We start from the raw sequence: 20,681 nt of genomic DNA, 5'->3' as shown, positions 1-20,681 counted from the left end.
GCATTACTCCCATGTATGAATTGAGCTACTTAACATAAATATAATTAAACCCTGCCCCACTTTCTCTGTAGATTATTCTCTCCTTTGTCTCAAAGCAATGAATATAAGTACGAGTATTGTGTTATACTGCGGAATGGATTGGATTAAAATTAGAAGTTTATCTGGGACTGTTAAATAAAGAATACATTTGGTGTTATTAACAGCAAAGTATAGTTTCCTGGTGTATGTTGCTATGGTAATCCTGCTACTGGCAGGATTCCAGTAATATATTGATTTGGGTCTGGTTATTCTATACACTAGAACGAAAGATGGAAGAAGAAAATGTCTTTCTTTTTCGGTGTGTGAGTATGTGTATGCTGTCGTGCATGTGTATCAATCTGCAAACGTTGTATTGATTGGCCAAAAGATATTCCCTCTAATGTGCTTGGTGCGTGAGGATGAGGAGTGTGTGTGCGTGTGTGTGTGTGTGTGTGTGTGTGTGTGTGTGTGTGTGTGTGTGTGTATGAGTGTGGGTTGGGGGGGGGGGGCAGCTTTCACTTAGCCTCCGAGCTCTTAAGAGAACATATATCCATCAACATTTCCAAGCATGGGGAGGGGTCACGAGCGGGTAGGTGATTCGATCACACACACACGCACACACACACGCACACACACGCACACACACACACACACACACACACACACACATACAGAGTAATAAGCTGGAACCATTAAAATAGCAACAGCATCAAGCAGCCACACCTAAGCAAAGCTAGAGCTTGTTGTTGTTTACACTGTGGGAGGCAAAGAGCTGATACATCTCAGAGAGCTGCTAGTTTGAAGCAATAGAGCTTGCACTTAGTGGAAACAGCCAGGAGAGAAGAGTATTATTATTAGTGTCAGAGCTCAGGGTCTAGTATGTATTCAGAGCAAGCATGCAACAATCTGTCCAGTGTTATGTTTTTAATTGGGGGGGGTATAGCGTGAATGTTGCAATGCCTGGATGCCTTCTGCCCTGACTGCTGCTATGATGTGATGCATCGTGATGATAATGTCTTCCCCTGTTCTTACACTCAAGCTCCATTTGCTCTCGTCAGGCCTCGTGCAGGACTAGAGTCTCACAGAACCACCATTTAGCTCTCAGCAGGGAGCGAGAAGTGGGGGAATCAGTCGCTCCTCCTCTCTTATCTCTCACTTAACAAAAGCCTCTGATGAAGACAACAAGCATTCTCCCTTTCCCGGTCTCTCATTTGTCTCTTTCCTCTGTTTAACGGTCAGAGTGTTAGTTGAACATGGCAGCTCAGACACTTTTCGCTTCTCTAGTCCTTTGTTGCGTGTGCTCTCATGTGTGTTTGATCCTTGCATATATTGTTGTGTATAGCGGCTTGCTTGTGCACTTGCTTGCTGATTTTTGTGCTTTATATACCTGTGTATACCCTGGCTTGCATGTCAGTCCATGGCTTTGTGTGTGTGTTAGACGGACCACATGCTCACACATATATGTGCATGCATTCTCTTTCTCAGCTGTTATTGCTCTGTTGTTTGCAGTGGTGACCGTATCCATAATCATCTTCAGGGTTAACTCGCACAGGGTAGCCTACACCATAGCCTCTGTGCAGCTATCTAGTTTTCATTTCTGGTTTATTGTCTCCAACTAGAGCCATAGCAGAAGTGGTTCTTAGCTTGTAATGTGGAGGAAATGGGTGAACAGCCTCTCTAATTACACTTCACCCACTGACACTAATTTACATACAAACACAATCACACTCCAATCCAAACCTTCATTATCTCTGGATTTCATTCTGTAGGGCATGATATTCTGGCTGTTATATTTCATTCAAGCTCTGTTTCCCAGCACACTAACTAGAGCCTTAAAAAGGGATGTTCCCAGTGAGATTGTGACCCAAGAATGTCTAAATGTTTCAAATTAAGTGTAATTAAAAGGAACATGATACTGGTATGAAATGGTTCCTGTCTCAATGCATTTGTGTGTGTTGGTATGGGGGCCTATGTGCTTAATTGTATGTAGCCCACAATCAGCACCAAACATCTCCATCTGTTAGCTGACAGCACAACTGTGTGTCTGTCCTTCCATGGGTTCATACATATTCTCCAAACTTAGGACTCTCTCTCAAACACACACACACACACACACACACACACGCACACACCACATGAACACGCACTAAATTGTCCGGACATTACAATGTGAATGAGGGGCCCACCAGCTTCTTTGAGAAGTGTGTGAGTGAGTGTCAGTGCAAATAGGTTAGAGAGATTGATGAACTAGTAGGAAGGGAGAAGGGAACACCTAATTAAGTTAAAAACACTATGATTGACATGCTGCGCCCTGCTGATTGACATTCCACAGACATCTAAAGGGGCTGGTTCATATGTGGATGAACATAGATGAGTGTTTTTTTTGAATAGTGATTATCAGAAATATCTTGCATCCATTCCCATGACTGATCCCACAATGAAAATGCAGTTTTACCCCAAATTGTTCCTCTTCTCTCTCCCGCTTTCTCCTTGAGTACTACAACTTGTGCATGGATCTAGAGAGAATCAACAAGGCGCTCCATCGACTTGCACCAGTGCGTATCCGTATGTGACATCCCTCATTCCCACACAAACTAACGGGCCACGAGCTTTTACCGGGCCCGTGATCGCTGATGCCCGAGAAAAAAGGCTGTTTGTGTCAATCAAACCGAGCCCCCTCCCCTTCTTTCCCTGCTATCTCTCCCTCTCTCGATCGCTCGATCGCCTCCACTTGTGTAGGCGCTCTTAAACCAGAGCATTTACGCACGGCAGCCAGTCGTTAACGGGCAGCCTGATATCATATCGATGCTCCTCCGTCTTCTCGCTGCCTACACTCCACCTTAAAGTGCAGAGATTAAGTGGGCATAGTGGGGGAGAGGAGAAGACAGCGGGTGAGACGAGAGGAACTGAAAGGGAAGAATGATGAAAGGGGGGAGGAGAGCGGATCATTCCGGCTGCCCGCATCTGCTGCTCTAGTGGAGGGTAGAGAGAAAGAGAGAGAGAGAGAGGAGATGGCACAACGCTTCAGCATCCAGAACACACGGGAGTGGTGCGCCACCGAGACTGGAGCCCCGGACCCACCCGCAGCCGCAGCACACTCACCGCTCTCCCGTCAAGACTCTTCCCTGCGCGGCAGTGCCTCAGCCTCGGCGAGAGGTAAGTGGGCGAGTCGGTGCTGGTTCTTAACATAAACTTCAGCGGCAGGAAGCGGGATGTAAAACTCTCTGGAATCATCTGCTGTTAGTCTGAGTTAATCGTTCGTCCTGTTAATAATCAGGGGTGTTTAACTTGCGGGTTGCTTCCTTTTTGAATCGGGATTTAACAGCACCTAAGAATAGAGGTCTAGATTTATCAGTACTTGTTTTTTTTTTGCCTCCGTTCAATTTTTCTTAGTTTTTATCCTAAGGGTACTTAACACCACGACCGTTCACTGTGTGTAATTAACGTTACTTATTTTTGTGGCTTTCAATTAGGCTATAATATTGCAGTTCTTCTGATTTTGAAGATGAGTGCATCTTTAGTTTACAGTTTGAATTAGAATGTTTAAATGGTTCAAAACTTTTCAAGCAGCGTTTCACAAAATGCATGAAATTGTAGGAAAAACAAACTTAGCTTTCTTCATATTGCATGATTTAAAATAACATGGGGAGTTTATTAAAATGTCAGAGGAAAACTTGAGAACCATGCGAAGTCTCTTGTGACAATTCCAGCGCCCTCTTGTGGTTCCTTATAGTGAGACACACGCATACCTCTAGTAACAGGTTAAAACACTCACCTATATAGTTCAGACACTCAGCTTTGGTCAGATTTAATGGTTTTCCTGATTTTCTCAAAACACCAACCTTCTTTAAGGCAGAGTTAGTGCAAATGGTAAGTGTCTCTTATCTTGGTACAAGAGTCAATTTGCTCCACATTTGTCATATGTAATAAAATGCCAATTAAGATGACACGCATTTTTTCCTACAAGAAATTACTACTCTGTGTTGGCTATAAAAAAAACTGTTAAGAGTTCATTTCCTTCTCTTTCTCATTTTCTGGTATCATATTTACGGATTAAGGCTGGCGTCCCTTTTCTATGACCTTCTCCTCGCATGTGCTCTGTCAAGGCAAGGAACAAGGAGAGAAAGATGGGGGAATGTGAGGAAAGACTACTGATATTCAAGCAGACAGAATGAGAGAAAGAGGGGTGCAGAAAGATAGAGAGAGAGGGAGAATGAGGCGTAGAGAGAAAAGAGAGAGAAAGAGATGCTGTGGGATCTTTTCTTCTCCCCTGGCTCCCGGCACATACATTAAGATGCTAATCCTGGTCTTTTTTGTCTCTTTCTATAATTCATTGCATTTTGTTCCTCTCTCTGCTCTTTTTCTCTGTCTCTTATTCTTGCACTTTTCTCTTGCTCTCCATTTCCTCTGTACTGTCATGGGCTCCCCCCAGATTAGTGCTCTTGGCAAAAGGATTTCAACTCTAATTTTGTGGTATTTCAGATGATTAGGTTCAGAAATAGGACAGAAGTGCACAGAGTTTGGCGCAATTAGAGGAATCCTCTGCAGAGCTTTAAGGGACTGATTAGTTGAGCTCCCATCCACCTTCCCGCATTGCTACATTAACACACAACCAGCTGTTGTTTATTTGTGAGGATTGACTTTTGTGTTGTGTTTGTGCGTTTAACTGTGGGTTGGTGTGTGTGTGTGTGTGTGTGTGTGTGTGTGTGTGTGTGTGTGCCAGAGGTTGGATAAGCCCTAAGGATGTAAGTTGTTTTCAATCAGCTCTGTAGTTACCAGCTGTGCCCTCACATTCCCCAGGGTGGCACAACCTAGGTACACACACACACCCACAAGCATACACAGAGAACCAATGCATAGTATTCAACCTTGCCCAGCAAATTCACTCTTTCTTCTTTTCTCCTTGTCCCCTTTCTCTGCAGGCATTAATCATCACTCGCTCCGTATGTGCATGTGATTCCTCTGTGAGGATTGAAAGGAGAGCACCTCGACTGTGTTTACTCTGTGAAGACCTTTGTTCCCCGACGTCTAGCACAGCTCCCTTCTCCACCTGCCATGGTGACATGACACACCCCTGCGTGGCTTTTGCTCCTTTCTCACACACATAGACAATCTCTTGAGCTCGTCAGACCCCCTAAACTTGTGCACACACTCTTCTAGGCACCAGCAAACTAAAAAAGTCATCTCCTCCTAAGCACAACACTTGCCCCACTTCACGATGACGGTGGCCGTGCGATTCCGTCGCCACTTACGTAGGCTCTTGCTCCTGCTGGCCTCCTGCTGTTTCCTCTCCCTCCTCCTCTCTGCTTACTTTCTGTTTACGAACTCCTCCCCTTCCATGCAGATTGGACAATCCCCCGAACCTGCCTGCTCCCAGCCGCTCTCCATGTCCCCGTACCATCAACTTCCGTACCCGTACCCTCCTAACCCCCCACACACAAATGTTCACACTGACCCGGTGGTGCTGGTGCTTGTGGAATCCCAGTACTCTCAGTTGGGTCAGGACATTGTGGCTATATTGGAGTCTGCACACTTCCACTTTCGCATGGAGATCGCCTCAGGGAAGGGCGATCTTCCGCCACTGACAGAGAAAGGACGTGGCCGATATACACTCATCATTTATGAGAATTTATTGAAGTATGCACATGCAGACACATGGAACAGACAGCTATTGCATCAATACTGTACTGAGTACAGAGTGGGCATCATAGGTTTCTACCGCTCCACTGAGAACTCCCCACCTCTCCTCAAACTCCGAGGCCTCCCGCTGGTGCTCAGAACCAACCAGGCACTTTGGGACTGCTGTGTGGTGTCTAGCTCACCTCTCCTCCACCTGACCAAGCCCGGGACAGATCGAGGGGCTTTACCTGGGGAGGACTGGACCTCCTTCTCGTCCAATCACTCCACCTACCAGGCTGTACTGCATGCACGGGCCAAGGAGGGAGCAGGGGCAGGTAGTGGCGATAATCCAGGGTCTGGCTTTAGTTTGGGCCTTCAAGCAACTGTGGTGCAGGACATGGGACTCTATGATGGGGTGAGGAGGGTAATATTTGGCCAGGGACTGGGCTACTGGCTCCACAGACTCATCCTGGTGGATGCCATCTCCTACCTCACGGACAGGAAGCTTACTTTGGGTCTGGACCGGCACATACTGGTGGATATAGACGACATTTTCGTAGGGAAGGAAGGGACACGCATGAATGCCAAGGATGTGAAGGTATTGATGGGTTGGTTATGGGTGTGTGATAGTGTGTATTAGAGAGAGACAGAGTGGAATAGTGAAACTCATGCTGGTATCAACTTCTAATTAATGGCAGTGCAGTGGCGAAAATAAGGAATGTTTACTTATTGCAGTGTAAGTCTGCAGACACCTCAGCAAACAATTGTACCTGGAGTGTATTTCAGTGTGTGTGTGTGTGTGTGTGTGTGTGTGTGTGTGTGTGTGTGTGTGTGTGTGTGTGTGTGTGTGTGTGATGTTTGTAAGTGCATATGTGTTGGGGTACAGCAAAAGGGTATTTATCTTAAATGGAGCTTTAGCCAGAAGTAAAGAGGCCATTTAAGGGAACAAAGACGTGGAGTAAAAGAGAGAAAGAGGAGAGATGAGAGGGAGAAAGAGAGGTAGTGAATGAGCCAGTGAAAAGATGAATGGCACTTATTCCTCTTTTCCCACGTTCCTCCTCTAAGGGAAACTAAAGGAGAGCCAGCCATGCAGCCCGCCTCTCAAGACAGCTATTGTTTCAACACACACGCTTGCATGAGCAAACATACACACACACACACACACACACACACACACATACACACACATATACTTAGATGTACATCTCCACAGATACACACTCACATGCATATAAACCCTAATTTCTGTATTTCTGAATTTAATATTTTCAAAAAGAGGGAGAAAAACATCTCAGGTTTCCTGGAGTGCAGATAAGAAGCTTTCGCACAAGGAATTTTTTACTTTGAAATCGACAGTCACATTCTCCCACTGCGTCCACACTCAGGGCCATTCAAGAGAAACAAATTGTGTTAGGTGGGTTTTCATGTGTGAGTGTGTGTGTGTGTGTGTGTTGGGAGGACTCTAAGACAGGCGAGATTGATGTGCATAAGCTAAACCCAGAGTCATCTGTGTGTCTTACTGCAGCCACAGGATATACAGGGCAGGTAAGTCTGTGTGTGTGTGTGTGTGTGTGTGTATTTGCGCCTGGGTGTTTTCTGAATCACTACTTTAGATTAGAATGTCACTTTCCGTCAATGGCTGATACCTGTCCAGTCAGGCACTGCAAACCCCCCACCCCCAAAAAACAAGCCACCTGTCTGTAGCTGAAACTTGGGGAGGAGATGAGAGGAATAGGGAGGCTGAGAAAACAGGAGGGCAGTGGGTGGTGAAGTGGAGAGGAATTCCACCCTTGAATATAAAAAAGATGCTTGTATCCAAAAAGGATAAAAGAGTGCATATTCACACACATACACACTGTCACACACAGATCACACACATACCCGTGCACGTACACATTCACAAAATGAGCACGCAAGCGCTCTCTAGTTGGAGTTTTCATTTTAAGTCTGCCTGACTCTTCAGCTTTGTAGCATAAATATACATGAGGATGAACCAGTGCCATAACAGAAGGCCTGGGAGATGGGGATGGAGGAAGAGGTGGAGAGAGGAAGATGGAGAGAGATAGACAGAGCGAGAGAAAGAGGGGCAGGAAAAGGAGTGATGCCATTTGACACACTCACACTCCTTCCACATTTCCTCTCTCTCCTTCAGGATAGTAGGCAATATCAGAGAGGAAGACTAGAGGAAAGAGGAAGGAAAAGAGTTGGAAGGAGGGGAAGGTGGAGCATGGTTCCTAGGGGAAGAGCTAGCAGCTAACTTTGCGATTTCACAGAAACAAAATGCTGAAGGGAAATGGGGAAGCAGAGGAGGGGAAGTGGAGGAGCTGGAATATGTTGATTTGTAGCAGCCCTCCCCTCAGAGGTGGAGAACCTCAGGTAGAGTTGTCAGATTATAGTTTGAACAAGGCTCATTTTAAAGTGTATGCATACGTAAGCCCTGTATGTTCACAATCATGTGCATCAACTAATTTATTCTGCTATTATCTTTCCTCAATGTCTATATATCTGTTGTGATGGGTTGTTGGATTAGTAAATCCTGTTGCATAGTTTTCAGATGGGCTCATAAATGAAAGTCTTCTGGCAAAGTGCCACTGAAAAGCTGTTGAAAGGATGACTCATATTAGATGACCATGTGTCAACTATACATTTAGCGTTTGGTGAAGGCGACAGCTGAAAAGATGTCTCTTCATTTTATTAAAAAAGATGAATGCTTGTGAATGCTAAATCCAAGTAATTATTTAGTCATGAAAGGAAGACGCTTGCACAAAGTGGAGTTTGTGTAAAATCACCCAGGTAACTGATGACACAACAGACATTACCAGGTTTATATGGAAAATGACTTCAAGGCATGTAAGAACATACCATAACATGTATGATTATGAATGACACGCAAGTTATGTGAAAATATAAATCCTCTCTCATCGCCAGTGCTTCAAAAACAGCTTATGTGTAAGACTGCATAAAAGTACGTAACAGGATCCGTTATTGATCAATTAGTAGGACAAGGCATTGCCAATGTTAGAAATCCTGTCTTACCTCTGTAAAGCCAACATTCAATCTCCTGCTCTCCCCGAGAGAAGAAGGGAGAGGAGTGAGACAGAGCGAGAGAGGCCAATTAAAATGCCTCCCTCCTTCTCTCTGCATTCTTCATTAGTCTCACCCCGCGAGTTCATCTGGTGACAAACAATACCTACACCCCCTCCTGTCTGCACACACACTCACACACGCAGCTGTATTTCCTCTATTAAAATGATTCACAGTGCGGCACCCCGCGGATGACATTTCTCAAAATGAGGGATGATGCCAGTCAAAAACTCCCGTCAATGACACCCTCGTGCCAGTGCTTGTGTTTTTTTAATTTACGTGTGTAGCTTTCCTCTTCTTCTCCACCTTGGAATTGTTGGTGTCCGGTTCTCAGCTTCAGATCCCTCTTTATCACCTCCTCCTTCCTCCCCCTCCATCATCCTCCTCTACTCACCTTCTTCCTCACCCCCCTCTCGACCGATTCATTGATCACTATCTGCGGCCTATTTGTATTCCTCCCTAAACCTCTCTCTCAACTCGTTCTCACTCTTTTCCTGCCCAAGGTGCTTTCTGAAGTGGTGTTATCTAAGTTGAGAGGACACACACACACACACACGTGAACACATATGTTGTACATGAATTCGGAAGCAAAGACAAACTCTCTCTTTGCACATTGGGCTGCATTTACTTGAACTGACTAGATGTTAAGCGTTTGTTATGTTGCTAAAGGAAGGTAGCAGGCTCAGTGATACGCACAGGTAGCTCGTATCAACTCAGAACCTCTCTGTGTAGTTGTGATATATGCAAATTCTCCCCTTGTTTGGATGGGTACAAATTAAATTGTCCAATGATGGACTGTCATCATCTGAGAGGAAAATCCCTGCATTTTGCCCATTTTATGTTGTGGCAACCAGTCTTTTGTACTCCTGAAAAGGAATAATTGGCTAAATAAGATTAAAACATCCGTTTCCAAAGACGCAGTGGGGCAGTTTTTGCAATTTCATTACTTTGTTTAATTTGGCAAGTCAAATAATTACTACTTTCATGTGAACTAATAAGCCATCAAGTGCTACAGTATTTCACCTTTATGGTTGAAGAGGAACTCTGTTTAACATCTTATCCAGCCGAGGTAGTTATTCTGCATAGTAGTGTAGTTATTCTGTGTAATGCTGCCTTGCACAGAGGAATGTATGACTGAGCAGATAATGTGGTAGGGATGATAGAAATAAAACATATAAACTTCTTTTCTATGGTGTTTTTCATGTCCTCATGATCACTTTGGTCTGGCAATGACATACATTTTAAACAAAATAAAAAGGAATTACACAAACTGGGAAATATTCCGACTTCATTGAAGATTTTTGGCTCAGCGCTTTGGAATTTATTGCGCAGTCCTCCTTAGAGTTAATCTTTAGACCTCATTAAGAATGATGCATATTTGCCACTAAAGTCAATGGAAGCAAGCTTGTTCCATATCTGTTTATTACGCTGCCAAATTCTATTACATAAGTAATGAAGAAAGACATAAAGAGTGGAGAAATGATTTGCAAATAAGTGTAGAGAGATAAAGAAATGGGAGAAACGGATTTTGGTCTTTTGTTACAGAAGGCCCTAAGATAATTTTTTTTGTCTAACAACATCATTCATTTAATACATGTCAAAATCTGGCACCCTTGCAATGAAATATTAGGTGCTGGATCTTAATGGTTTTTAAAATGACAAAGTTGAAGGTGAGAAAGAGGGCAGAGAGGAACAGGATATTGCTTCCAGCATGATGCTTCCTGACATCTCTCTTTTGCCCTCTTCTCTCTTATGTTATTTTCTAACATAAAATACAAAAAACAGGCACCACAGTGTTATTGTAGTGAATTCTCTGAAGAAAGCATCTGTCAACAAGAAAATTATCTTAATAACTTTTTTTTGTTTAATGAACTATTTTTCAGTGCTCTTGTTTTTACTCCAAATCAACTCTGAGAATGTGGCTGTGTGCCATGCATGTTCTTCCACAAAATGAGGCAGGTTTTGCGGTCACAGCAATCACTGAAACTCAAAATCCTTTAGGGGCTGCCAAGTAGAATGTAGCGTAAGTATAGCGATGCCAAAGCAATCACAAGTACTTTGAATCCATAAGTGCAAGTGAATAGATGATTTTGTAAAAAGACTCCAAAATAAAAAGCTACTCTGACTTGAATCTAACAAGCGAGACTGGAAGTGAGACAGAGAAGGGAAGAGTAGGCAAAGGGAAGACTGGCATTAACTGGTAAAGAGCTATTCCTGCTCATCAAATAGAGATGCCTGACCCAGTTAAATTTGCTGGTCTAGTGTACACATTACATGCGCAGATACACACACATAGACACAAACACAATCACTCATGTAGATGAATCAAGAACTTTGACCTGGTTTTAAACAAGAATTAAACCCCTCAAATGTGTCTAATGTTCTTGGTTCCCTCAACCCGCTTTGAAATAAGTTCTTTTTTAATTACTTTTGTTATTTTAGATCTCTCTGCCAGGCTTAAGGCTGTGAAAAGAAAAGAAAAGAAAACAGTGCAAAGGCAAGAATGACAGAATGGGGATATGGTGGAGAGGTGGTTGGTATAAAGGGTTTGTGAAAGGCAGTGAATGCCAGCTGTCCAGATGCCTGTCTCCCATCTGTTTGAACCCCAACATCTAGCTGGCACCTTTTCCAGTGCTTACCACACACATGCAAGAACACGCGCACATATGCACACACACACACTGTCGCTCTCTCGCACACAAACTGGCAGTACATCTGACACTAGCAGTTTTAGGCAGCTGTGGGATTGGGCACAGAAATGAGGGCTATCGCTAACCGCTAATCACTTTGTGTGTTTACCTTCATCACAAGGATTGTCAAGATCTCTCACATGCTACATAGTCCCACCACCAGCTAATCCAAATCCCCTCTTCTTTCATATGGAGTATCTCTTATGGCCCATTTTAAAACCATCTCCAGCTTTATGCTCAGTATCCAGTGGACAGATTGGCTCCATATTGCTTAAAGCCCTCCATTCTCCCGGATCTGCTTCAGTTACCTTCAGAAAAACAGTAGGAGGGGACGTCATTGTCCCTCAGAGCCAGAGTTAGTTTTTGTCATATGCTCAGTGTGAGTGTTTCTGTCCAGGAAGTGCACTCCTTTTTATTGCAGGGCAGAGTTTGTCCCCACAGTTCTGCCTCCTCAGTAGTCCTCCCACTGCTCTCAAGTCTTGAAAGTAAGGTTTCTGAGAACAACACTCAGGTCTTTAGTTTGAAGGCAGTAAACTGCCACAATTCGCACAGGGCAGTGTTTTGGGTTCACTCAGGTGTTAACAAAACACCCTGTTACCATTTCCGTGGTTATAGTATCCTGATGTGGTAGTGTTGTGTTATATTTTGCCAATGATGTGCAGGTTTTGCTACTCTATTGCCTGTTGGCAAACAAACCGTATCTCTGTTGTCTGGAGAACCTTTGGATAGGACACACACACTGAGTCACCAACATAAAATGTTGCAAATCACAAAGGCCCTTAAGCTGCCAGTATATTTCTTCAGAGGTGCTTGTCAGATAGCTGAATAGCTCCCCCCACACCTCTTCAACATTGGATTGGAAGGTCTGTTGTTGACCATTTCTGTAACTTTTAGAAACCGACAGTCTGACATTCACACAAACTGCATGCTGTGATTGGACAGATGTGCAGACGTGAGAAAGGAACCAGGGTTTGAACTTCTCTGTCTAGCTTTCTTTTTTCATTCTTTACACATCTATTCCTGCAGCGTGTCCTGTGAACAAGAGAAACTGTCTGATAATATACACTGTTATCCTCATATTTTAATGTTTATCATATCTCCGCCCTCTGTATGATGGCTGACTTGTGACCGTTCCGATCAGGTATAAACACCTGATTTTCAATGTGACTGGACAACACATCATAAAAACTAGTTCTGTTAGAGCATAATGCGACCCTTACCAATACTCATAAACTCATGTTTTGAGTAATGCAGAAAATATTTTACTACAGCATCTTTAAGTTAAGATACAATATGAAAAGAAAATGACTAAAGTTTGAAACAGTCACCCAAAATTCTACTTTGATATCGAAACAACAAGTTAAGTTTAGCATATTTTGAAGCTCAATTCAAGTTACATTAAGTCACTATTCACTACCAATTTCCCAGAGGAACTTTCTATGAATATTAATCTGATGAAAAAGGTAAAATGATTTTGTGTTGAGAAATGAGGCTTCATTGCCTCCACCAGCATTTTACTAGTACCTCAAACTGAAATGGAACCAGTAAACTAAACTGTAAAGTGTATCTATGAAATGTAGCCTATAGCTAACATTCTTTCCAACGGTTTGAAAACCACTTGCAGAGACTTGAAACTTGCTTGAGAAAGCTGATCCATCACAGTGAGCAATTTGTTGCCTGTGAAAGTTTCACAATCAGAGCTGCGGTTGTGGACAGGGAGTGTTTTGAAAAACTCTCCTGGTTATTGTGTTCTGATTTGGCTGCTGAACAACAATTTCTTTAATGAGAAAAGTTTTTAAATGTTTTTAATGCTTGCCTTTTGGTTTTCTGGATTATTCAGCGCAATATTTTCAATACTGATACTCAAGTATTACTTCCCGGATGACAGAGCATCCCCAAACGCTGCACCTAGAAGAGGTTTAAAAATGATTCTCTGCTCACAATGTGATTACTGCACAGTGAAAAAATAACTGTCACAAGAAAGAGACAAAGTTGAGAAAATGTTCACTTTGATAGTAAAAGCTAAAACATGCCCCTACATGGCTATTTGTGGCTCTGAGTCACTGCCACGTCACAAGAACATTTCCTGCATGGCTCTTCTGTTTTCTGCTATGGATGTTAGGTAGCAGAATACAAATGAGGTGTTTAAACTAATATACTGCACACTTGGACACACACCTACATCGACTCGCACAAATACCAAAACACACGTTAATAATGCATTTTGGCCAAGTGCATTGGGGAGTGTATATTGAGTTAAGATGCAAAGCACTCAGCTACAAACTTAATTTAATTCTTAAGTCTTTGTATCTGCACGTTTGCCTTTGCATGGATAGGAAAATGTGTGTGTGTGTGTGTGTGTGTGTGTGTGTGTGTGTGTGTGTGTGTGTGTGTGTGTGTGTGTGCGTGCGTGTGTGTGTGTGCGTGTGTAAGATGTAGAGGATGTCATAACAGAGGAGACAGGAGATCAGATTAGGGAGCTATGCACATCTGTCAGCATGCAGCCATCTTCAACACCATTAGATTAGAGCTAATGAAGACACTCTGTGCTGTGTCTGTATATTTGTTAGTTTGGGACACACACGCACACAGGAGGAGAGAGGGTGAAAAGAGAACGAAAGAGAGAGACTTCCTGGAACAGATTCCTTGCTCTGACATCAGCTGCTCAGGCCTCGTAAATTAGGCAGGGGTTCCTAGGGATCGATTAAAAGCAGCATGACAAAGATTGGTAATAGAGATGTGGTACGTAGCCCAACAGAAATAACCAGCAGACTGACATATACAGGGAATTATAAGAGTTTGATAAATAAACAAAATATATGTGTGGGCGCAAACTGGTGAGAAGTGCAACGATAGCAAGAAGATGGGGTGGGTGAGTGCAAGAGAAAGAGCAAGGACAGAGAGTTGTAGAAAGGGAGAGGGAGCGATCTTTCCACCATGCTGCTTCAGCCTTCCTTTCAAATTAGAACAGCCCCTTCTCCTGAGAATGTGACATTTTCACAGAGCAAGCGAGGGAGAGATGAAGGGTGGGGTGGAGTGGGGATGGGCGTTGGAAGACAAATGGGGAAGGAGGGGGGCAGAGAGGCGACTGCAGGTTCTCAGAAGCGGGAAGATGGAAGAATAGAGGGAGACTCAGAGAGGGGAGAGAGAGAGTGAAAGAGGGCGGGGGGTGGGGGGGGGTGCAGGGTTTCACTTGGTAGTGTTAGGGATGGATGGAGAGAATGATGAGAAGGGAGGAGTGTGTGCGGGGGTTATTAGTCCACCCTCCAGAGGCTACTAATGCACTGACCTTCATTAACTCGCATTACTGTCGGTGTGTGTGACTGTGTGTGCGAAAGTGCAACTCTCTTTAGTTAACACTCATTACGGAGTCTTTGTTTAAAGGCCAGTAAACTAATGAAGTCATTAAATAAGTGGAGAAAATCCTGATTCAAGTATTGAAACTAGACACGGAGGTAACTTTAAGGACAGGAACAGCCACTGGGACACACAGAAAACTGCAAAAGAATGTGGGTGATGGCTATTGTCAAGCCATAGGATAAGCACTGATGAGCACACGCAGCCATCATGACAGTTCTCTGAGGACTTAAATATACAACAGAGAGACATAAGACTTGAATCAGACAGATCTGGTGTTTATCTGTGCACGTGCGGGCTGGGGAGAGATGAACCTGATATAGCATACCGTGCTCTGTGAGAGTATTTGGAAGGGTTGAATGTGATTCTGTCTGTTATGACCTGGCTCAAAAGGCCACAACAAAAGGGAGACACACCATGGTAAAACTTAAACAAACAAAATATGTTTATTAAACCAAAGTTAACCAAATTAAGGCTGGTGCCAAAGTGAAAGTGAACAATTATGGGGTATGAACATCAGTGGCTTCAGTCAGTTCAGGATGATGGATGTATGGAAAATGTGTGAGGGAGCTGTAATGTGCAAGAATCAATAACTATCAACTAAAACAACATATCCAGAAACCAAGGCGAAGGTGGAACCTGTGGAGTGAAACTGATGATGGGAGGGTTGGCAGAGAGGTCTGTTCGTCCTCAGCCCAGCAGCAACCTCTCCCAAAGAATGAGAATAAAATGTTAAATACTCTACAGGGCAATTAGCCCAGGTGCCCAGAGTTACTGTAATCAGCTCTTCCTCTGCAAGGAAGAGAGAGAGGCCACACCCACACATGACCCCACAGGGCGTCACACTGTCACTAATGTTATTTTCTGTCTGTCTATAGGCTCTCCGTGATACTCAGAAACAGTTGCGTTCTCAGATCTCCAACTTTACCTTCAACCTGGGCTTCTCTGGGAAGTTTTACCACACAGGTGCGTTCCATTTTATATGCTTTCCATCCTAACATACTAGTGCCGAACCTACACAGAAAATCTAAGACTAAGACTATAAAATCTTACTTTAAGAAAAGGTATTTTTCATAGTTTAGACATGTTTTCTATCAGTGATTCATACCTTACTTCATTCATTTCAGTGGGTGTTTGTTTTGTTAAATAAGAGCAAACCAGGTGTTTCAAACTAAGCATACCATATTGTTTTATGTACAAATCTGCTTTCCCTTTATCTTTTCACACTAAAAACTAATTTTTCTTTTATGGTCATGCACATCCCTTGGAGCTAAAATGTGATGGTGAAACTAATTAACAATCTTTCATTAAATGAAAATGTTCGTTGGCACCAAGCACAATTCATCAATTGACAATACGATGGTCATACCAGTCAATTAACATGATATACAATTACCTTTTAATTTATATTTAAATGCTATTCAGTTTTAAGTCAATAAGTCTAGCTAACACAATTCTTCTAAGTAAATACTTTCGATGGAAAATATGTGTCTCACTTAATGAAACATGGCAGGTTACATCATACTGTACAAAATGCGGACAAAATGTTTCACAGTAAACCAGTTTTTTTATTTACAAAATATATTTAAAGTTTATTACACTTATGTAATAGATACGTGTTCTTAGCGGGAGTAATACATCCTACACAGTTTCTGTAGCTTGTTTATATGCAATAACTTAACTTACTCCTATTCGTCATAAAAAAATACTTTTTATCTCATAATATTTCTAGATTGTGGCGTTATGGAGAAATATGAATACAGGCATATTTAAATGCACGTACTGTTGTGCAATCTAAGCTCTGTTGCGGTTCCAAAGACAGATGTTATTGATTTTCTAGTTAAAGTGTCTAAATCTGCAGCAAGAGAACAAAAGGGTGAGATACACTGGAAAAGAAATATGGAGGTGAGATTGAAAATAATTATAATTAGAAGAAATCTGATATAGAATGGATCATATTACCATTGCATTTGTTATTGCTATGGCATCACTTTTTTATCACCATGGTACCAGGCTGCTACCTTATTTAGCAACATGACCTTAAAACAACCCAATTGCTTGGTTATATACGCTAACCTTAATATGTGAATTGTTTATAGCAAATTTTATGTGCTCTGAATCTGCATGGAGCATGCATTGATACATGTTATTTCTTGTACTTTTGTTCTCGTGTGTGTGTGTGTGTGTGTGTGTGTGTGTGTGTGTGTGTGTGTGTGTGTGTGTGTGTGTGTGTGTGTGTGTGTGCAGGCACGGTGGAGGAGGATGAGGGAGATGATTTGCTGTTAAAGTATGTGGATGAGTTCTGGTGGTTCCCCCACATGTGGAGCCACATGCAGCCTCACCTCTTCCACAACGAGTCCTCACTGCTGGAGCAGATGGTCCTCAACAAGGACTTTGCTCTGGTGAGATGGATGCGCACACACATACGCACACACCTTCCTTGCAGCTGTCTATTTCGTTGATGCTTTCTTCTTGTGTGTTCTTTTAATCATGCTCGCTTCCACTGATTGCATTTTCTTCAAGGACGTTTGTTGCTGTTGATGATTGTTGTTTTCTTCTCACAGCAGATTACAGCCATGATGTTCGCAGGTGAAAGCGCTGGAACTGTTTTTACTTAGAGGCTGGGAGAATCATAAAAAGAATACATTTCATGTTACCGACACTACTTGTTTTATAGGAAACCTAATTGCTGCCTGAATTACGTTCACTTGTTTTTTTTGTTTTTTTTCCAGTCTGGGAGGTGTGACAGTCCCAGACCACAGGATGTAGACAACGGAAACCGATTTCATATCCTGTGTCTTATGTGTTGTTAGGTTGGAGTTCCCACAAGCTGATACTGTAGGGAAAACACATTAAAGATATGTGAATATGTGAAGACAAAGAAAGTTTTGCTGATGTGTACAATATAAAGATATCCTAGATATGTTGATAAAAAAAAAAAAGTAACATAATATGCTAATGCAAATAAGAGGCAGCGTTGCCACAAAGCAGAAGGAAAATAACATTTCAGGATAAGTAATAAGAATGCTTTTACAAAATTTATTGTCATGTACTCATTTTATAAAACAAAACAAACAAAATGTAATATCCCTGTTGCAGAGTGATGCATTAATGGGCAACACCTGAGCCCTGTTTCATGTCTTCATGTTTAATCTGAAAGTCTGCAAGGTCGAGAGCTTTTGTTGCTCTGCTCTGCTTTGTTTTCCTGTGCTTAATTAGTACGTGTGTGATTGAGTGGAGATGATTTGTATGACCGCATAGGAGTGTTGACAATGGGGGGGGGGGGGGGGGGGGTTGAAGGTGAACGTGATCATAAAGTGTGATCCCTAACCTCTACAAACACATGTACATACTCCACTCCCTCATCCCCTGACCGCAGATGCTTAGCTTTGACAGTGTGTGTGGGTGCGTGTCAGAGCGAAGGACAACATCATCAGTCTGCGAGATGCACCCAGCAACAATCCGCCCTCACACTCCCACACATACACATGCTCACACAAACTTTTTTTTATTTTTATGTCCAACCCGAAGGCCAGCATCGTAACAAACACAACACAAACCACGTGCTTCTTCTACAAGGTCAGACAGCTGGGCCCTGCGTGTTTACGTGCAACCATGTCCTTTGTCAGAGTTGTAAATGTGCTATAACTTCTGTGTTTATGTCTATAACCCTCACATACATGCCTCTGTGTATGCCTATGTATGTCCTCCACCTCTAGGAGCACAACATCCCAGTGGACATGGGCTACGCTGTGGCTCCTCACCACTCAGGTGTCTACCCAGTTCACCTGCAGCTGTACAAGGCTTGGAGACGCGTGTGGAACATCCAGGTCACCAGCACTGAAGAGTACCCCCACCTCAAACCTGCCCGCTACCGCAAGGGCTTCATCCACAACAACATCATGGTGAGGAGACAACACTGTTAAAAAGCCTCAGGGAGGGCACACGCATGAACATGTGCTTACTCACATCCATAAATACACTTCAATTCACATGTTTGGCGCATACATGAAAACTGATTAGCACCTTCACAACTACCAACTGAATATTCATTGTTGAACATAAAAAAATTGTTCAGCTGAATGTTATAAAAGACATTTCAAAATATATTATTAAGGCAAAGATCTCTGATTGTTTAATATTTTTCTTTTATTATTTTGTTGTTTTGATTTTTTCCCCCTTGTATTTCTATAGTGCTAGACATAGTGATAATTGTGGTTGTGGGTATCAACAAGTCAATGTTGGCGCCGTTTATATTACACATATACACATTTTATAAAATATGTCTGCCTGGCAGACAAAGCATAGATGTGTTTGTTTGTTGTCTGACAAGAGGTGACTCAGGTTAGTCAGATAAACACGAAAAATATCACACAACACATCTTAACACAACACCACCGATCACGCAGAAGTCTCAAACCTAACACTCAAAGCACGTTATTTTGTGTCCTTGCCCGCCAGGAAGAAAAAAAAAATTGCTTAATTCATCTGACTGAAATTAAAACCATGAATTGTAAATCCTTAGAGCAACTAAATCAAAGCCAGCTTTAATGTGGAATCATTTAGTCACAAGAGTCTGTTTGGATATGTTCCTTTGCCGCTGTTCTTTTATCTTGCTTTTGCAAAACCATTTTTATCTACTGTCTTTGTTCAAATAACTGTTTGCTGAATAGTAAATTGTGTGCTGATTGTTTCTTGCAGCCTTAAACAGAAAATCAATGATGCTGTACGTGGTGTGTAACCTCCTGTGTGCTCGTGTGTGTGTGTGTGTGTTATGAATTCTTTGACCTTGTCTCACCACAGCATGCTCAGCTACATGTTGATTCAATATTTAATGGCTTCGCAATGCAGCTAAAGGGGTGAGCGTTTGTGTGTATGCGCCTGTGTGCATTTGTACATTTGTATATGTGCATGATGTCTATCATAGAATAAGGATTTAGTAATGAGGGCATTTTGACACTTTCATGCTCCAATAAATAATTCATCAGTCACTGTTTGAGACAGCAATAGAATAAAACTCTTGTCACCCATTCCACCTTAGCAAGTTGTCTTCATCCCTCCCCCTTGTCCCTCCTCCTCTTCATTCACTTGTCAGTCAGACTTAATGTCAGTGTGCACAACTGCTTCCTTATTGACAAAAGAACCAATCACATCTGACACCAAAATTACCAGTCCATGTTGCTCTGCCGTACTTAGGTTTTGAGGAAACAATATGAACAGACAGTTGTGTCAATTTCCTAATCAGTCCTAGAAGTTTGCTTTTATTTCTTAAGACATCTTGTCACAGTGTCATAAAAGACAGCCACTTTATCCTACTTTCTTTCAATACAATAACAAGCTGACAGTTTGACAGGCTATAATGTGTTATTATACTTTATCAATAGTATGGTACTGAGAAGCATCAGTGAATCGCTGAATTAAATAGCAAGACACTGAACAAAAAACATGTTTACAACCTGCTGAAGAGTGGAGGCAGAAGTAAAATTAAATCCCCAGCAACAAATACTTTCAAATTTGTTACTTTGTTCGACTGTCTTTCAAGTAAAACTTAAGACAATATTTTTTTTATTGGCCGGAATAAACTTCTCGTTGGAAATGTTGCCAATGCACCAAAATATATTAATATTTGTTAGATTGAAACATCCCTCAATTAAAATCGGTCATTAGTATAGTGTGCTGATCTTTTGTCTTATTCTTGCCTTTTCTTTTTGAGCTGCCCTGTTTGTCCATGTACCTAAATCACACTGGAAGGAGAGCAAGGACACATGCAAATCAGATTCCTTGATGATCATGGATAGAGTGAGCTCTCATCAGCTGAGCTTTCCTTATGTCAGAGCTTTGTCAGGAAATGAAGGAACGTACAATGCCTTTTAATGGTCATGTTGCTTACTTGAAGTCACACTGCAGATTGAG

At 42.4% G+C, this 20,681-nt stretch overlaps 1 protein-coding gene across 2 annotated transcripts in view; it reads left to right on the top strand.

The window, feature by feature from the left end:
- The first annotated feature begins 2,740 nt into the window (after positions 1-2,740).
- The window catches only part of ndst3 (N-deacetylase/N-sulfotransferase (heparan glucosaminyl) 3), a 39,928-nt gene continuing 21,987 nt past the window's right edge, over positions 2,741-20,681 (top strand). The window contains exons 1-5 of one of the 2 annotated variants that reach the window (XM_038713401.1): positions 2,741-3,174; positions 4,941-6,235; positions 15,647-15,734; positions 17,016-17,170; positions 18,488-18,673. In XM_038713401.1, coding sequence (XP_038569329.1) covers positions 5,237-6,235; positions 15,647-15,734; positions 17,016-17,170; positions 18,488-18,673 — 1,428 coding nt within the window. In that variant the 5' untranslated portion in view covers positions 2,741-3,174; positions 4,941-5,236. The remainder of the gene's footprint in view (positions 3,175-4,940; positions 6,236-15,646; positions 15,735-17,015; positions 17,171-18,487; positions 18,674-20,681) is intronic. The other variant, XM_038713402.1, reaches the window with a different exon arrangement.

This window comes from Micropterus salmoides, unplaced genomic scaffold (assembly GCF_014851395.1).
Source record: "Micropterus salmoides isolate LMB-PRFRI ecotype aquatic unplaced genomic scaffold, ASM1485139v1 Ms_hic_scaffold_12, whole genome shotgun sequence".
Taxonomy (NCBI): Eukaryota; Metazoa; Chordata; class Actinopteri; order Centrarchiformes; family Centrarchidae; genus Micropterus; species Micropterus salmoides.
This window is presented reverse-complemented; position numbering and strand designations above follow the sequence as displayed.